The sequence below is a fragment of the Mauremys mutica genome, chromosome 5 (genome assembly GCF_020497125.1).
Source record: "Mauremys mutica isolate MM-2020 ecotype Southern chromosome 5, ASM2049712v1, whole genome shotgun sequence".
NCBI lineage: Eukaryota > Metazoa > Chordata > Testudines > Geoemydidae > Mauremys > Mauremys mutica.
The window spans coordinates 136,182,586-136,202,229 of NC_059076.1; the positions used below are offsets into that span (position 1 = coordinate 136,182,586).

At 43.6% G+C, this 19,644-nt stretch overlaps 1 protein-coding gene across 7 annotated transcripts in view; it reads right to left on the reverse strand.

The window, feature by feature from the left end:
- Positions 1-7,266: 7,266 nt before the first annotated feature.
- Positions 7,267-19,644, reverse strand: part of SLC4A11 (solute carrier family 4 member 11) — a 256,975-nt gene continuing 244,597 nt past the window's right edge. For all 7 annotated transcript variants that reach the window (XM_045018780.1, XM_045018782.1, XM_045018779.1 and 4 more), the window contains one exon: positions 7,267-15,327. In XM_045018780.1, coding sequence (XP_044874715.1) covers positions 15,264-15,327 — 64 coding nt within the window. In that variant the 3' untranslated portion in view covers positions 7,267-15,263. The remainder of the gene's footprint in view (positions 15,328-19,644) is intronic.

Genomic DNA, 19,644 nt, shown 5'->3' on the forward strand with positions numbered 1-19,644 from the left:
TCCATTAGCCAAGATGGTCAGGGATGCAACCCCATGTTCTGGGTGTCCCTGCACCTCTGACTGCCAGATTCTGGGACTGGAGGACAGTGGATGGATCACACGATAATTGCCCTGTTCTGTTCATTCCCTCTGGAGCACCTGGCACAGGTCACTGTTGGGAGACAGGATACTGAGCTAGAAGGCTCATTGGTCTGACCTTGCATGGCCATTCTTATGTCTATCAGGTGACATTATGGCTCCATCCGAGCTGAAGTATCATTCCCTTTCCATAAGACACATATATATCAATACAGGACATTATGGAGAGGAAATTTGTGCACATAGAATGGCCATCAAGAAATCACCAAACAGAAATGGGGGAAGACACTTAAAGATGTTAAAAAACTCCACAGTAAACAACAAACAAAAACCCAAGTCAGCCAAAATCAACAGGCGTTCCAGATCGTGAACGTAGCAGAGAAGGGATAGTATCTACTTGATGATCTTTTATTAATGAGCCAATATAATTATATTATTTACTTAAGGTGATGGCTGAAGTACAGAGCACATGAAATTTCAGCCCAGGCGCACTTGCTACAGCTCTTTCATACACAAATATGCATACTCTGACGTAATATATGACAATGGCCTGGTGCTCTAATCTGATTATAACAGGACTCTAATGATTTGAATTGTTATGGGAGCTGAGAAAAGCTTTCAAATGTTTTCACTTGCATACTTGCCCAGTGTAGGCATTTTTCTTTTGGCTTGTTAATATAAAGTTCCCTTGCAACATGGGCCAGATTCTCAGATGGTGTAAACTGGAATAGCTCTACTGACTAATGGAAGGGTGTTGATTTACATTAGCTAACCATCTGGCCCGGAAAAGCTCCTATGCCAAGAGGAAAAGCAACAAATCAATCTCTCTGTGGAAAAAGAAAGGTTGTACCTGAAGTGTGTCACAAAGTCAGTGTAGTTCTTGGAAACGTCGTACAAGAAACACACAGCAGTATTTTTCCTACCGTGCTCCAGGTGGCATCTGTTCTCCATAGAAGATTGAGACTCTGATTAAAAAAATACAGCTGCACGTTTAGTGCACAGGCAGCGCCGTTTGCCAGTGTCTGTGAACAGACTCTTTCCTCCGGAAGGTATGATTAAAACGAGCGCTTCTTGATCTTTATGACGTACGATTTTGTATTAGACAACTGATCCCACATTATCGGAATCGGTTTTTCAAAAAGCAAGTTTTGATCTTTCCCTTTTCTTGGCCTCAGCGTGTAAAGGTCCACCTCTGCTGCCATCACGGGTTGTGACGGCGGCTTGGGCTGACGTACCTGTGCTAGCTTTGTGAAGGGCTGCGGCAGGAATCGTACAAGCCCACCCAGAACCCTGGGTAATTACTCCAAATCCTGTGTTGCTGCCGCTTCACCACTGCAGTTCTCAAGCTAGCTAGAATAAAGCGAGCTCAGGATGTCTACATGAGCCTTAGGCACACTCCACAATTGCAGTGCAAGAAAAGGTGTGTTCTTAACTCGGGTGAGCTAACTCGGGATAATATAGCAATGAAGACATGGTGACTTGGCTTTTAAGGCAGGTTAGCAGCTTGATTGCAACTGCAGGCTCCCCAGTAGGTTTTAACTCAAGCTGCGAACTTGGGGTCAAAGCTGAATGGCCGTGTCTTCGCTGCTATTTTAACCCAAGGTAGCCAACTCTGATTAGCTAACAGAGGTTAAGAAAACACCTCTCTTTGCAGCATTCACATACACCAATGATCAAATGCATTAACCCGCGAGAACATGGAAGCTTTACCATGTGGCTGCACCTTTCAACAGAGTTCTTTTACGCTGCTCTAATATAAGGCACGGCAAAATAATTACTGCCACTGCCGTGTTCATAAATATCAGAGCTGGGCTCATCTCAAATTCAAGTTAATTTTTCTAAGAGTGATGCCTTGGAAAGGGCAGTGCAGAAAGGAAAAAACTAATTTCTCTCAAATTTCATTCTACACTTTATCTGCTTCCAAAGATTCAGAAGATGGGGATGCTGGAAGGTGGGGGAAGAGGAGAGAGAGAACTACTCTCAAGCTCCTTCCAGAAAAGCAAGCACCATCTACTTGAGATCACAAAAATCAGATGCCAATCACAGCAGATTGTCTCTCTCTCCCTCCTCCCTTTGGCCACTCAGAGGCCATGATATGATGTATGCTCCTGACACACACTTTCTGAATGACCCGGCAAACTGCAAGTGCCAGTAACTCTACAAAATTCTGTTCACTCATGATGCCAAAATGAGGTAAACTCGCATTAGACTATGCCCAGCATCAAATATGTATTTGTTTGGGGGTGCAGAAGACTGTCATGGGGCCCATGAGCCTTCTTCCTTCTTGATGCTTTGATGAATGATGGACAATGTTGACATTTAAATTATCATCATTAGGCTTCAGAGTTTGTATTGAATGGGGACACCTTGCACTACACAGAACTATTGTTTTAGGCTAGTTGACATCTCAGATGGATGCAGTGCATCCATTTATAGTTGGTTGACACCTGGCTGGTTATCTCCACAACCATAAGGCCTAGAGACTTAATGCGTTTTAAACAAAAATTTAGGCTGCAGAGCACAGCTGGGAAAGATCCCAGGATCTGGCCAAACTTGGCCTTTGCTGCTATCACTGCCTTAGAGATTCTGGCTTCTCCAAGCCCTCCTTTTAATTATGCTGGAGGGTAGGGATAGGGCCCAGAGTGACCTAGACAAATTGGAGGATTGGGCCAAAAGAAATCTGATGAGGTTCAAAAGGACAAGTGCAGAGTCCTGCACTTAGGAAGGAAGAATCTCATGCACCGCTACAGGCTGGGGACTGACTGGCTAAGCAGCAGTTCTGCAGAAAAGGACCTGGGGATTATAGCGGATGAGTAGCTGGATATGAGTCAGCAGTGTGCCCTTGTTGCCAAGAAGGCCAATGGCATATTGGGCTGTATTAGTAGGAGCATTGCCAGCAGATCAGGGAAGTGATTATTCCCCTCTACTCGGCACAGGTGAGGCCACATCTGGAGTATTGTGCACAGTTTTGGTCCCCCTACTACAGAAGGGATGTGGACAAATTGGAGAAAGTCCAGCAGAGGGCAATGAACATGATTAGGGAGCTGGGGCACATGACTTACGAGGAGAGGCTGAGGGAACTGGGGTTATTTAGTCTGCAGAAGAGAAGAGTGAGGGGGGATTTGATAACAGCCTTCAACTGCCTGAAGGGGGGTTCCAAAGAAGATGGAGCTTGGCTGTTCTCAGTGGTACCAGATGACAGAACAAGGAGCAATGGTCTCAAGTTGCAGTGGGGGAGGTCTAGGTTAGATATTAGGAAACACTATTTCACTAGGAGGGTGGTGAAGCACTGGAATGGGTTACCTAGAAAGGTGGTGGAATATTCTATGATTCTACTTACGAGCAAATGCATAATGTCAAGAATGTGAGAAATCTCATGGACATCAACCTCTCTCAACAGTGAATACAAACAATCCAACCAGTGAATAATACATGTGTGGAAACCACAAACTGCCGGCAGCCATTCTGCAAACAGGACAAGATACTAAAAACCATCAGGGAAATGATTTACTGAGAATCATTCACTCAGCCCCAACTGTCACCCCCACACAGGTGCTGCCTGGTAGAAGATAAGGCTCAGGACAGCTGATACAACACACATGGCTACAATTGCTCAGATATTCTCCTCACCTCGCATTCATCCGGTGGGAGAAAGAGCCATAAATAATTGATGATTAACATTTCTTCTCTTCCCTTTCTACCCCTCACTAACCATAGGCCCGGGGTTCTCAAACTGGGGGTTGGGACCCTTCAGGGGGTCACGAGGTTATTACCTCCAGGGTCACGAGCTGTCAGCCTCCACCCCAAACCCTGCTTTGCCTCCAGCATGTATAATGGTGTTAAATATATTAAAAAGTGTTTTTAATTTATTGGGGGGGGGGTCGCACTCAGACGCTTGCTGTGTGAAAGGCGCCACCAGTACAAAAGGTTGAAACCCACTGCCATAGGCCCCACTCAGCCCCAAAGCTACATGTTGAGCAACCCTATTTGACTACATGGCTTATTGTGTGGTTGTGTCCTAGGGATGCAATGTTATTGTTGCAGGAACATCCCCTAATTTTTTGGTTATTTTAGACCCTCAGGTTTACCATGTTGCTCTGCACAAAGCCCCTGATTTACTACAGGGCATAAGCATGTGCTTCGCCCCCCTATCAGCTTCAGTGAGACAAACATGTTTTAAATGCTTTGCTGGTGCGATGGGGTGACTACCCCACACTCACTCTGTAGGGTTGAATGCAGGCCAGATGGGCCACTTAACCCATTAGGCAGCTGACTAAGGGAGGCTCAGCTGGGCAGGAATAGGCAGAGCCTATAAAGCTCAGGAGCTGCGATCGGAAGGGGCTGCTGGGAAAAGGCAGACACTCCGAGGTGACAGAGGAGCAAATGGAGATGGCAGCCTGCAGTCACTCCCTGGGAAGAGGGAGGTTTTGGGGAACAGGTAGGTCTGAGAAGAAAAGGGGAACCAGTGGCAGGAAGAAGCCCAGGGGAGGAGCAATGAGGCCAAAGAGTGAAGGCCCAGGCTGCTGAGCTGAGGGTTGCTGGGCTGGAACCTGGGGAAGAGGGTGGGCCCGGGTTCCCCTACCAGCCACCAGGCAGTGAGTGAGAGGACTGCCTAGGACTATTGAGCAGCTAAACCTCCCCCTGAAGGTGAAACAGAGACAGTGACACGCTGAGACCCGAAGAGGACACTGGTTCCTGAGGCTGCGAGAGGGGGTGCAGGCAGATGGAGTGACGGTGTGCAAATCCCGGACGGGGGTGGGGGCATCGGCCTCAAGCTAATCCCCAGAGTACCAAAAGGAGGGGCTGGTCTGGTGGTGAAGGGTGTGCCCCGTGACAGCTGGAATAGGGGCAGATATAGGAAATGGCATGGAAAAGGAAGGAGGAGTAGAGGAGAGGGTGGGCGGCCTGACTTCATATGGGAATGCTTTGTTGCAATGTAAATGAATGGAGATTCTCACAATCCTGAGCAGTTGCTGAAGGTCACGCCAAAGGACAGTCCAAGCAAAGCAAGGAGAGGTGGCGGTCAACTATAGGCCAGGACATCACAAAATTACATGTTGAATTGCCATAGTCCTTGCATTGGGAGCAAGACAGGAAAACACCAGTTAGCACCTCTAGGGCAGTACAGAAAGCTGGAGCGGAGGAGAGAGATGATGTTGGAACAGAGGATACAGCAGAGACATCACATCCTTCTCTAATTAAGAAAGATGAAGCATCAGCACTGGAGGAAAGTTTAGGATGCGGGAAGCTCTTCACATAAACAACAGGCCACGGTGTCAGAAATTTCCATGCACAGTTCTCTCGACCTCAGTTCTTTCTAATACACCCCTTGCAATTGGATCTAGGGGCGAGATCGCGTGCCTCGCCCTTGGGAGGCAAAGCACACACAGTCCAGGAGGAAGGTGAAGCAAAAAGATTCTGGGCTCTCAAGGGCCAAAATGGACTCTGGTGTAACACAGGCAGCTCAAGAAGCTGCTCCAAGATTCAGCAACCCTGACTCGGCTGCTTCTGAGCAGCTTGACAACCCACTGCGACCCAGCCCCTGTTTGAAAGAGGCCTTGCAAGAGTTACCTACCCTAAGGGGATTATTGCTTTGTTGACCAGGGGGCTTTTAGAGCTTGGGACAGGGGCTGTCTTTTTTTGTGTTCTACTGAGGACTGTAGTGGAATTGCACGTTATCACTTTAAGAGTGTGTGGGGGAAGGAGGGTAGAGGGTTTCTGGTCCTGCTTGCAGGCAGGAGGCTGTGTAGGGAAGCTTGCAATCAGAGGCAGTCAGCAGTCAACCAGCCAGCCCAGAGTATGGCTGGGTGAGTTGTGCCTCAGTTTTTAGAGAGCAGCCTGTTTTGTCTCACTCTGATTTTGAATTCGTGTGTGTTATTGCTCTGAATTCTCAGAAATAAAGTACTGTTATGGTGCAACCTTCCAGCAAGAGAATTTTATGTTCTAACCTAACTTCTCTGTGTTTATGCCAAACCATAACATTTTTGTTCTGTTTGTACAACAACCCAGCACAACGGTGTCCTGCTCCATGACTCGGGTTCCTAGGTACTATAATAGAAATAATAATACAATGGCCCGACTAGGAAAGAGAATGTGTGTGTGGCAAGGGGAATCCCTCCTTAAGCACCTAATTAGTACCTTGAACTGCACGTCAGTGTCCAATTGGATGTATATTTGCCCATATGCTCATGCAATCACTGCCATTGTGCAGTGCCTCAGTGAATGGGTGCACATATAAGGTGTGTGGGGTGCACACGTTTTTTCCACATCCTTTTCTAAAGGCCAGACTCTTCCCTTATAGATCCTCAGATTATGTTTGCCCTTTTACTGACATACTTAAACCTCTTTGGGATGCTATCACTCAAAATCACTCTCTTCCACACACACCGAAGAGGCTGGTGAATAGCTCAGCTGTTGATGATGGAATGAAATATCTACAACAGGGGATCACTTTCATTCTCCCAAATGAATGAATTTCACTGGCTATTTTGTTATTGTCACATTCAGCTCTGTTTTAGGTTAGCAGAGAATATGGCTACCTTTTCATGGGTAACAGAAGCAGGCACCTCATTCAGGATATCATAGCAGTGATGTAGGCAGGAGGATGGTCCAACCGTTAGGCCACTCCTCTAGGGCTTAAGAGATCTGGATTCAACTCCCTACTCTGCCACAGACTTCCTGGTGGGTTTGGCCAAGTCATTTAGCCTCTTTGTGACTCAGTTTCCCATCTGCAAAACAGGGGTAAATAGCTCAAAGATGTGTTGTGAGGCTAAATCCATTAAAGATAAGGAGGTGCTCAGATTTGATGATAATGGGGTCCATATAAGCAACTCCGATAGAGAGAACCTCCTGAGATGTCATTTAAAAATAATCAGCACTCTGTTGCAAGAAAAAGCAAGATTCTCCCCTTGAAACAGCGACACAGGTCTACCTGGCACCTGCTCCATCCAGAAATGCTATTTCAGAGCACAACAGAATTCTATGTCAATGTCTCATCCTTACGGGCTTGATCCTGAAGCCAACTGAAGTCATGGAAAGACTCCCTATTGACTTCAGTTGGTTTCAGATCAGCCCCTGAGTCTTAAGACAACTGCGTTAAACCATGGTAGGGTATTGCTGTTTTAGAAGAGGAAATGAGTCCTTGGGCGACTTTAAATAATAATAAAAGACATCAGAGCACAGCATCGAAATATATAAACAGTATATTTCTCTTTTTATTTGTATGTTTCAAAATACAACAGAGTTCCTTATACAATAAAGGAATTGTTTTCCCCAAGAAGCAACTCTTTTATCAAAAGAAAATCGTTCACTGTAATCAACACTAGTTAATATGCATGCGTTTAAAATCCTACTTAGCAAGTGCAATATCTATAGGCTCCACCTCTATAAATACAAACCACTTGTGTTTTGCCACTTAAAATATTTATAGACTAGCTCCTAGCCGAGCTGTCAAGGAAACCTTTTGGTCACCAAGTACAGAAATCTATTAACTGGCTGCATTCCAAGTGACATGTCAAAAAATAAAACCACCCCTAGCAATCTCCTGGCATGTAACAGATTGTCTGAGCTCAGCAGCTTTTCTAGCATTAGCTTGTATGGAAGCAGGATACAGGATTTAAGAATCAGTTCTGAATATCTCAGGGAACAGAGAATTAAAGCTCCTCTGTTTTTAGGTTCTGGGTGCTCCATGAGGCTTACCTGTATATGCCATTACCCTGTATCTCCCAGAAGGAGGTGGGGAATTGTAATCTGTCATTTCTGCACAGGCTCTTTGCAGGTCCAACACAGGGCAAAGAGACTTGGCTGCATAATATAACCTGTAGGGGTGAATACTTTAGGGAAGTAAGAATTAAAGGGCAGATTCTGCCTTACCCACGTGGCAAAGTGCCAATCTTCACAGTGGAAACTGAGGAATAAGATACTACTCCATGTGGGTAGGGGGAGAGGGAGAAGAAAATACAGAACACTGTTTGTAACTGGCATATTCTTTAAGGTCGCTCTAACCCAAGTTACTCATTACACATGCTCAGTCAGCTGACGTGTAGGTAGGTACAACTCAAGACTTCCACCGACCGCTATGCTTGGCGAGGGAGGTGATGGGCTTGCCGGACTCATGCATTTGTACTTCATTTCTCTATGTCTGGGTCTCTTTGGAGCCAAGACTGCCATCGGCCAAGTAGGGTGTACAGTTGTGGAGGTGCACCTCAGCCTCAACAGTCAGACCTGGGTGCTTCAAGTTAGGCTCCTAACTCTGTGTTTAGGCATTTAGCTGGAAGCGACCTGTTTCCAGAGGTTCTGAGCACCCACAAATCTCAGTGCAGTCAAGGGGAGTTGCAGATGCTCAGCACCTCTGAAAAACTGGGTCACCTATTTAAGTGGCCAAGTATGAAGTCAGGCCCCTAACTGCCGCACCCAGGTTTGCAAGGGCGGGTCGTTGCCAACCAGAAGGAGCTCCACGTCCCAAATTCCGGAAGTCTGGGGCTACAAAATATTGCACATTGAAATGGATACATTAATAATGGAAAGATGTATGGAACATTACTGCTCAGACACGTATTTCACTGAAACAGATACACCGCCTGATGAACTTAATAGTTTATACCGAGAGGGCTGTGTCACTCATTGAACATAATTAATCGTGCCCTGAAAACAGATCTCCTGCAAACCATGGTACTTAATTACCTAGCTACTGCACTCATTGGATCAGCTACTTCCAGCAAAGCTGACATGCGTCTCATTGCCCTGCTGAACTTGGTAAACCAAGTACGGAAATAGATACATCAGATGTTGAACCTGATACGCAGATTTTCTGTTGGATCCGATCATGTAACTAAGGTGAAGGTACTGTCAGCCAGCTCGTCTCTTTGCGCATTGAGGACAGAGTGCCAAAGACTATTAACCTAAAGGATTTTCATTTAATCAGTTTTCCTCCTTGCTGCCATCTTGCTCAATCACAAAGTGGACAGCACCATAGCAAGAAAGCAGTGCAACAGTGACAATACAGGAAATCACTGGGACTGGTGCATTTCAAGCTTGAAGTGGAGCAGCAGTTAAATTTAGAAGTGTTTACTAGCTGGGGGGGATTTGGTGGCTTTCCACACCTGGGTGCTCAGCTCAAGTCTAAGTGAAATGAGCTGGATGGTCTAGCTTGGTTCACAACAAAAAGAATCCACATTACAAATGCCACCATATGCATGTTGGCACAACAGGCCACCTCTACTCATCGAACATCCAGGCTTTGGGTCTTATAATGGAAACTGAATTCTCTCACCGGGAGAGGCAGAGACGGGGAGGGAGAGGCAATACATTCCCCAGGACATCATAGATGTTCTATCAAATACAGTTCAGAATCGTACCCAGTGATCCATGTTCTTGCACTTTTCTATAGAAAAATTATAGACTGATTTTCTTAGCTTGAAGGGCAACCATGTGCATTTGTGAAGAAGCAACAATGCTGGAGATGCCATAAGGATTATGGACACACCACAGTGAAAGAAGGTATTAGAAGTTGTTAGGCATTTCTGGAACCTCTTAAAATATTCTGGCAACCTCCAATACCCTCAGCTCTTGACACAATCCTGGTTGCCAGTTCTTTGCTGTAACCCAAGCCAGGCCTGTAGCCCCGGGGACAGGACTGGGAGTTCAAGGCACGTTTTCTTTAAGCAACTTGATATCAAATTGGCAATGCTATGTGCTTTTCACTTCTAACCACCACAGGCCTCCTTGGAAACACACCTAGGAAAATTAGACAATCACATCACTTCAGTATTTTTGGAAGCTCAAGAGATGAAAGAAAGGCCTGCTCTAGTCAAGAACTGCACCAGAAAGCTAACCATCTAAAGAGGTGCTGCATACAGCAGCACAACAATCATATAACAGAAATTATGATTGATTCATAATTGTCTGAGATGGCATGAGTTGCCATGCCTACGCCTTAAAGCTAGCTCAGAATTTGTACAGGCCAGTGAAGATTGAGTGGCATGCTATAGTGACACATTGCCAATGTCTTTGGAATGGAGAGTAGAAGAGTAGATTTTGCCTCTGATGTATGATCCATGGAAGGAATGTGTGATGGTTAACACAAGGAGAAGAGAGAGCAACGATTTAGCAGCAGTAGCCAATGCCATGGTATGGGAAACAGACAGGGCAAACAATTTATTAATTTAAACCATCGCTACTGCTGCCAGCTAGCTTCCAAGTATAAATGCACATTTTAAAAAGTGACCCTCTCACTGTTCTAGGTGACTTTTATCTCTGTCTATTCCGACATGTGCAAAGTGAATGCTTAGCAGAAATCTGGAACATGAAGGCTGTTCTTGAGGTGAGATCAATATATCTTCTCCCATTGATGTTACTTTCCTCTCTCTTCGAGATGGCAAATGAAATGTTTGTTCTGATTAACAATCTAGATCTACAATCCAATCACCTTGAACCAAAATTCCTGCTTCTCTCAAGATCATGCTGTTGAACTATGTTTTCCTGATGATGGTTTCAATGCAGTGAAATGGAAGGCGCACACCTCTCCAAAAGCTAGCTTAATTCGGTGGCTCAGTTGGAGATGCATGTTTTAGAAGCTGGGTGCATCAAGATTTTTTTTTTGTGTGGTCCTGCTGTGATATGCAGCGAGTCAAGGGCTTGTAATGGTCATATTTCAGCATCTTAGTGTATTGTATTTGTTTTTATATGATTGTATCCTTAATTCATGGGCAGTTCATCAGTGATGTGTGTTTCTCACAGTACAATTATCTGATTCTACCTTGGGATGTTTCACCAAGTAGCATTTTTTTATGTCACTACCCTAACAGTGACCTGGTGGTATGTAACCAGCTAGCTTTTACCATCCAATAAGGCTTTCAAACTTCGCCGCTGCTTGGTGGAGATTTTTGTGTGTTAGTTTCTGAGCAATCTGGAAGGCACATTCAGCAGCCCATACAGCACCAGCATTCTTTAATACACACAACAGACCTCAACATATCCATTTCAATGTGTAATGTAGCAACAGCATTTCATCAGCTTTAAAAAGAACTTTCAGAGCAAGCAGACCTATTTATCAATTAATATTACATCTCCACCTGATCAGGATGACTTCTAGCAATACCATTAAGTGCCTACAAACTACAGCCTTTTAAAAAAAAGTGTATTATATTTCCCAGTACCCTCATAATTTTGGCAGATGTTGGCAACTAATTTAGGTTACAAAATTCCAGTCATTTCACAGGTATTTACTACCGTCTGACTCCAGTAGAATATAGCACAAGGCCCTCTTAATTAACAGCAATCGTCATCTTTTCAGATCCAGTTCTTTGGCAATATTTATACATAACATTGTGCATATCTATCTAAAGAGCTTATAATAAAAGAAAACTTTTGGTTATTACATTCTAACTGTCTTAACCTTCACACAGGTATTAAAGTGCAGAAATAGTTCTGTTTAGCAAACTCTCTTTTCTTAGTTAGCCTACTTCCTGGAAATGCCTGCTTACATCAGTAAAAAGAGAAGCAAAAGAACTTTCATTTGTAACAGGAAGGGAAAGGTACTTGTATGAAAATCCTGACTTTTTTGGGTCTGAAATAGGATCATCATTACCAGTACCTTGTGAGCCTGATAGAATTCAAGACATTCTGACATAGTCAAGCTTGTCATCTGATACCCATAGATTAGAATGTAGGGCCAGATCCTCAGATAGGGAAAATAGGAATAGTGCTATTGACTGCATTGACTGATGATAATTTACATCAGTTGATTCTCTGGCCCATGATTTATATAGTGAAAACCCTGGGGGAAAACAAAATCAAAGTCATGTTTATGGTAAAAAGAAAATACACGCGAGATTGAAATTGCATCACAAACTGTTCCAAAACAACAACTTAATATAGAAGTAGTTAGGGTGTTTATTTTAGCTGTGAGGGTTAATTTGCCTCCAAACCATATTGAAGTGTAACTATTTCTATATTTTACATTGCTTAACTCAGCGACGTTTGTCACTGCATCTGGACTGCTATTTTCAGAGAGACTTAGAGAAAAGTAAAGGGCATTTTTGGTTCTTTCAAGAAACTGAGAAAGAGCTCATTTAAAATAGGTTACTCCTGCCAGGGCTTTTGTTAAGTGCAACACACCCAGTCTGTCAATGCAAAAATGACAGGTCGTGGTAACTCATGTAAGTTTACAAGGTGAACAATGAACCCTATGGTAGCTGTTCTATTGCACATAGTTTAGGGTTTTCTTTTTCCTTTTTAGTCCTACATTATTTTCATGCAGTTTGCAGGTACGCTCATAGGCTTTTCTGTAACTAGATTTATTGTATGTGTACAGCAAAATTCACCTCCTGTGCAGAGGGTCAACCCAAAACCTATGGACAACTTATGCTCCATGAGACTGCACAGAGATGAATTTCACCTATGGACTTTTACTTGAAACAGCTGCTTTGCATGCAGCATTCACGCCCCGCTCCCAGTCAGGGGATCCATCGTGTGCTTTATACCCTCTCATGCATGGAGTCTGATTTTTCACATTAACGGCTACTGTTAGAAACATAAACACTGGGAGCCCAAGCATCAATTACACAACACAACAAATGTGTAGTTCGAACACCCATGTTTTCAACACGCAGGTCACTCCAAAGTATTTGAGACACCCAACCTTCTTTTCAGAGGGTTTCACTTCAATGTGTTTTACACTGGGAAGGAAAGAATTTGCTGGAAAACTGTCTTATTGCAATTCATATCCGACCATGGATATCAATACTGTTCTCTTTTTGAGTCACCTGGTCTTTTTTGTGTGGACTGGCACAGATTGCCCTCTGGACCATACAACAGTCTTGTTTGCTGAACATTCACCTCATCTTTAGGTGACGTTAAAAAAATGAATAAACTTTAATTTGAAACTTCTGCAATGACTGCTAGCAAGCCTACTATAGACCTGATTCCAGGATTAAGAATATTAGTCAATGTGCATAATTTAGTTGCCTTTAATTCTTATCTTCTTGTTCTGGATCATGCAAAAAGTGTCAGATCTGTTTGTTAGTTAGTTAGCCATGTTTGTTACTACAGCGATTACTTTTTGGTGTGCTAAGATATTCCTAGTAAAAACAAATGAATGGCAATGCCCACGTTTCATTTATTAAGGGGGCCAAATTAGGCCATGACCCTCACAGCACATCCGCAGGAGTTGAGTAGAACATAAGGTTACATTTTCAAGGTAATACAATGCTGCTTAGATGGCTAATGAAGTAGAGAATCTATTTCCCTGAAATCACTGTGCTAAATGTTTATCCCTGACAGTAACATATAAACCCTTAGGAACAACCTGGTGCTCCTTCATTGGATTGTCAATGGGAAACTTATGAAACTTCAAAGAGAAACTGAACACTCTGCTGTCAGTAGTTTCCTTCAAAGCTGTAGGCAATTGCATTATGATGGAATCCCTTTGAGTGTTATTAAAAGCAAACTAGTTATTGAGTTTGGGTTTATAAGTTTGGTTTTAGCATATGAGCTTTCTTCCCCAGTTCCTCTCAGCGATGGAGAGAGGCGTTTTTTTACTTCGTAAAGAAAGCCAAATTGCCGATGTATTCTCTCTGATAAACCTCACCGCCAATTATTATGCAAACAATTTGCTTGAAACAAAAACACTTGTCTGCACTAATCTACTGTCTGTTTGCATTTATTGTAATGTGATCCTAATTTTTGCTTTTTAAAATTATCTTCATTGCTCCACTTTCTTTTCTTGTAAAGTTTGCCCCTGGCTGCACTAGAGATGAATATGGAATTCGCTACAGGATAGCTTGTTTCACAGTACTTCAAGTATAGAAAAACTGACCACAATACCAGCTAAATTAAATAAACCAAAAGATAAAATAGATAGCAGGAGAGTTAGAATTCATACAGAAATATAATGTAATGTTTGGGGGTGGGGGAAAATGGGAGGTAGCTACAAAACTGAAACAGTGAAGTGACAAACAGAAATATTGATTAGAAAACAACCAACTTTCACTACATACTGTACATTAAAATTAAATGGAAAATTCAGATGTCAGAAAGCATTCAGACAGGATGATGCAGGTCACAAAAGCCAAAGGACTAGAGGAAAATGAAGGAAAGTTTGAACGTAGCAGTATGTTTAAAAAAGATCAGTAATTGGGTTAATGCAGTTTGACAAAGAATGGCTTTGAAGGAGAAAAATGAAGCACCAAAGCAAAGGGCAAATGTATGTCAACATAGTACAGGTAACACTGATTGCACAAGAACACTTTCAATATCTTGAAAGAATATGCCTAGATATCCAATATATGTATAATATATATGCAAAATATATACACCAATCTCAATTATGTATGTATATATGTACACATAGGCCGTTCTGTACATATGTATATGCGAACATTAATGCACATGACTGAATTTTGCCACATTTCAGCATCCAGGTGAATTTGGGCACAACCAAAATGTTGCTGCTGTACACACCTACAATTCTAAATTCGATTACTGAGAAGTAACAGTGTAAAATAGGTTCAACTCATTCCCAAGCGGCTGTAATTACATCAGCATCACAAAGTGAATCCAACCTCTGAACATTTCTGGTACACATGAAAAAATTAAATACACAATCTCAGCACAACCATATTCTTTTGCTTCCCAGCCCATCCACTACTAATCAATAACTTGACGAGATCCTCTGACATAGGGCTATCCTTTTGGAAGATGAACTGGAGAGATGGGTAATTGCATTAAAGCTCCAAATTATTCAGTAAATCTGTAAAGCAAGGGTTGATTACTGTCCTTACATCTCAATAGTGTTCTGGGAAAAGGGACACAGTGTATAAAAAAGGGATCCCCCTTAAAAAAGGGAACGTGAGGCAACCCTAGCATAGCACAATCCAACAAGAGAAACACATTGATCTGTGGGACTTCAAGTTTTAGGATGTAGAAGGTGACATTTCCATAAAGCTGGCTTGCCTCAAAACTCAGAAGAGTACTGGCCTCTCAATCCAAGGCTGTTTTGATCTGAAACTTGAATGGCCAATTGGTCTTCAACCGTATATCTCCAAGTGCCAGACTAGAGCAGAAAGAAAGTTCTGGAGGTTCTAAACAAAAGAGAACTTCAGATAAATAATTCTACATCTCAGCAAGGCTGCCATTTCCTTTTGATTTGAAAAGCTGTTCGCTGTTCTGAGAGCAGAGATTCATTTTTAGTGCTCCGCATCCATAGCATCTAAGTATTTTGCTTCAATGATCCTAGGAAGCAGGTTATACCTACGAGTGAACAACAGAAATAATTAGATTCAGGTTAGTGCTGCAATAAGGGTTATGTTCATCCTTTTCCAGGCTCTTCAGAGCTGGGTGTGTCTGGGGCAATTCATGCAACTTGCTGATTTACATCAGGTTTGTCAAGCTGGCAGGAAAACACAGCCATGTTTGTTCACATCGCTGGAATCCCTGAAACGGCAGTGTTGCAAAGACCCTCCTAGAACAAATTGCCTTCAGCTGTCAGGCCAGCATCTCCACCATGTCTAGTGCTGGTGCTCCCTCTCCCCTCTGAAGGCGGCAAGGATGGAATGGAATGTTGGCCTTGCCCCCACATCTATGTCCCTGTTTGGTTTGGGGGAGGCAGCTGACCAGCTTTTGATCGGTCGAAACAGAACATAAACCAGCCTGAGGAGCTGAAGTGTTCAGGAGGGGTCTAACTTTCCTAGAACGTCATTTCCAGCTCTCATGTCTGTTATTCAAAAATCACAAAGCAGGACCCAAAACATTATGAGACTGGCTTAAAACAGGACGCCATTTTAAACAAAATAATACATCTGAGTTCCTTTTACAAGAACCCAAATAAACAAAAGTCAGCTAAGATTCTCAGACACTCAATGCCTCCAAGAGCTGCGGCTTTAAGAAAACACACCACATATTGTTCGTGAGAGCTAGCATCACTGCTTTTACAGTCACTCGTCTTTTGCTTCTGCCTGCTTCACTGTGTTCTCCGTCTTGCCCCTGTCAGGTCTTTGCGGGAGGGACTGCCTTATTCCATGTTAAAACCAGGACCCCATTGTGCTGGGCACGGTACGGATTGGGGCCTCTGGAATCTACTTTTATAGAACATCATAATAATGGTATCTCCTTTGAGTGAAACGCACACTAAGTGGCAACGCAGTCAGGGCTGGCTCTAACTTTTTTGCCGCCCCAAGCAAAAAAAAGGAGCGCCGCCCTGCCGTAACACTCCCCCTGCGAGCGCCGCCCGAGCCCCCCGCACCCCCGAGCGCCACGCCCCCCAATCCCCCACCCCCGAGCACCACCGAAACACCCCCCCCCTCCGAGCGCTGCCTGGCTGAAACGAACAAAAAAACCCACCCCAAGGTGCCGCCCCAAGCACGTGCTTGGTCGGCTGGTGCCTGGAGCCGGCCCTAAACACAGTCAACATTAACAAGCTTTCTCCTTAATATATCCGACTGGATATTTGTAGATTAATCCTCTGCTTCCTCAATGGCACAGGAAGTTACTTTTCAACTATTTAAATAATAACGACAACAATGTAATAAGCCTGGTTTATATTTAGAGCTCCTCAGTAGGTAGCCAGGAAAGGAGATTTCAAATCTCACTAGCTGCAGCGCAATGCCCTTAACTCCTCAAATTGATCTGACATGAGCTAAACACTGGAAAATGAAAGCGTCCAGGAAAACACAAACTCTGTTTGAGCTACATTCAATTCATGTTGTGAAACACAAATGATTGTGCAAAGAGGAAAAGGGATGCTTAAAATACTCTCCTATCCATGGGGATATAGTGCCAGAGAAGTCATGTTTAGTCAGCAGCATCCCCAAAGCTCTGACCCTGCTAAGAATTGAGAGAGGTCACATTTTCTCCGGATGGAATATTCCATTACAGCCAGGGTAGAGTCTCCCGAAATAATTACTCCTGGGGGCATTCTGCGCCAAGATATTAAAAATTCTGCAAAACTCTGCAAATGTTATTGGTCAAAATAACACTACATAATCACACCAGTTTCAATTATTTTGGTAAGTTATTTCAAAATACCTGTCAGCAAGTGTGTCTGTAAGAACATGGACACAGGCAAAAATTCCCCCAGGAGTAGAGAGTTAAAGAAATCCCCTATGCCAACCCAGTTCCTGTTCCAGCCGGGGGCCAGACACCCACACCTCTTCCCGCAGAGCTCAACTGTGGGCCCCCTAGCCAAGGGATCCAGAGGGAGAAACACCCAGATGCTTGGCCCCAGGCTTACACGGAGTTTCCTGCATGCTGCCCTCTCCTTTTCTCAGGGCATGCTGGGAACTGCAGCTGCCAGGAACCTTCCAGCTCCCTCTCCCTCCCCCCAGCAGTGTCTTCTATGTGCGAGATGGGCTCTGCCAGGTCCAGGATCCCCTAGTGGCAGCCAGCAGCACTGCAGCCCATTTCTGCGGGGGTAAGGAAATTCTGCACGCACAGTGTTAATTTCTGCAAAATTCTGCTGGGACTCACTGGATAGGGATTCAGTTCCCAGCTCTGCCACACACTCCCCATGTGACCTTGAGCAAGACACTTAATCCTCCTTTCACTTCCTTATCTATAAAATGGGGATAATACTTCCCTTCTCTACCCCGTGTCTGTCTTGTCTATTTAAATGATCAACAATGTGGGGGCAGGAACTGTCACTTACTATGTGTATGTACAGCGCCTAGAGTCTTGGTTGGGGACTCTCAGCAGCAGGGTGGGTTGATTTAAAGCATGATTTCAAGCACCGAGTGGAAAGCTTTCATTTAATTCATCAATTTTAATCCACTTTTCCATTTGTATTTCAGTTATTTTCTAGAGCAGGGGTCGGCAACCTTTCAGAAGTGATGTGACGAGTCTTCATTTATTCACTCTAATTTAAAGTTTCATGTGCCAGTCATACATTTGAACATTTTTAGAAGGTCTCTTTCTATAAGTCTATAATATATAACTAAACTGTTGTATGTAAAGTAAATAAGGTTTTTAAAATGTTTAAGAAGCTTCATTTAAAATTAAATTTAAATACAGAGCCTCCTGGACTGGTGGCCAAGACCTGGGCAGTGTGAGTGCCGCCGAAAATCAGTTCGCGTGCCGCCTTTGGCGCCCGTGCCATAGGTTGCCTACCCCTGTTCTAAAGAAAGGAACACTGTCACTGGTTGATATAACCATTAAAACATGTTGATGTACAGCTAAATAGAGCCTTGAAAGTAGATTTGGTATATCTTTTTGCTACTCAGAAGGGTTCACTGTAACTATGGACATTTCTTTAAGCAATTATATCGCTTGGTATTTTCAGATTCTTATCAATTGTACATTTGTGTAAGTTAGAAAATGGTCAACGATGGGTGGAGCCATAAATATTCATAATTTGAGAACTGAGCCAATCGGAGCTCAGGTAGGGAGAAGCTATAGAAAAGGAGTATGAGACCATCCCCGGGGGCTCAGTGGATGACCCTGACAAGATACATGATGGTGTCTCCTGGAGTCAGAGGCTAGGCCCTAGTGTCTGTGGTGACTTTGCCAGCCTCTTGCGCCCAATAGCACAGCCCCTGGATCCCCCACAGGATCAAGCCTTTAATACAGCACATGTCCTATTGTGCCATATTCATAAAGCTTGGCGTCAAAAGTTGGTTGTTTATCCTCAGGTTCTTTCTCTATGTAGAGGTGCAGCATTTGACTCAAAAGTTTTTGATAGAGGCTCATGGATTCAGCATAACTTAATTTTTATTTAAATGTTTTGATTATAAGATGTTTAGACCTTAACATATTTTGTATTACATTTAGATTTCATGGTAAACAGGTTTATTTTGTCAAGAAAAACATTAATTTAAATAAAAAATCCAATTCCTGCCCCAAGAAAAACCATCTGTTTTTATCCACCCTGCTCAGCCCTGCTGTAACACTAACTAATGAGGAGAAAAATTCAGGACACAGAAGTAAAGGTTCTCACAGTTACAAACTTGCTGTGATTGCACATACTGAAGTATCCATCTTGCAGTCTAAGCAGTAATCCCTGATATTGTCTATGTGCAGTGTGAGATAGTGAATGTTGCTATGAGAATTGTGACTTGGAGTGCAGGGGACTGGACTAGATGACCTCTCAAGGCCCTTTCCAATCCTACGATTCTGCAATTCCTATTTTTTTTACACAGTTAAACAATGTAACCTCAATGTTGATGTATGTGGGGGTTTTATTGTTTTTTTTTGCAATCCAGTCCCCTCCCCCCTTCTAATTAAAGGAAAGCAAAACATATGCAGGATCACATTTAAATGTTTTCACTTCCATTTTCAATCCACACCTCGCTCTACCGTGAGCTGTGAACAGTTCTCCTGACAGCAGGGCTAGATGGCAAGGTGGTACAAACACCTGTGGATGGTCTGCACTAGTGTTCCCTGTATTACCGTAATGCCCGGTCGTCAGCAGGCGGGATTGAACCTGGGACCTCTGGAGCTTAATGCATGAGCCTCTACTGCATGAGCTAAAAGCCAACTGGCTGTTTGCTAAGGCTGTAGAGCAGACTCATTTAACTCTCTTTCTAAGTGGTCTCAGTGCCACTAGACGAGACAGACCACCACACCAGGAGGCGTGGG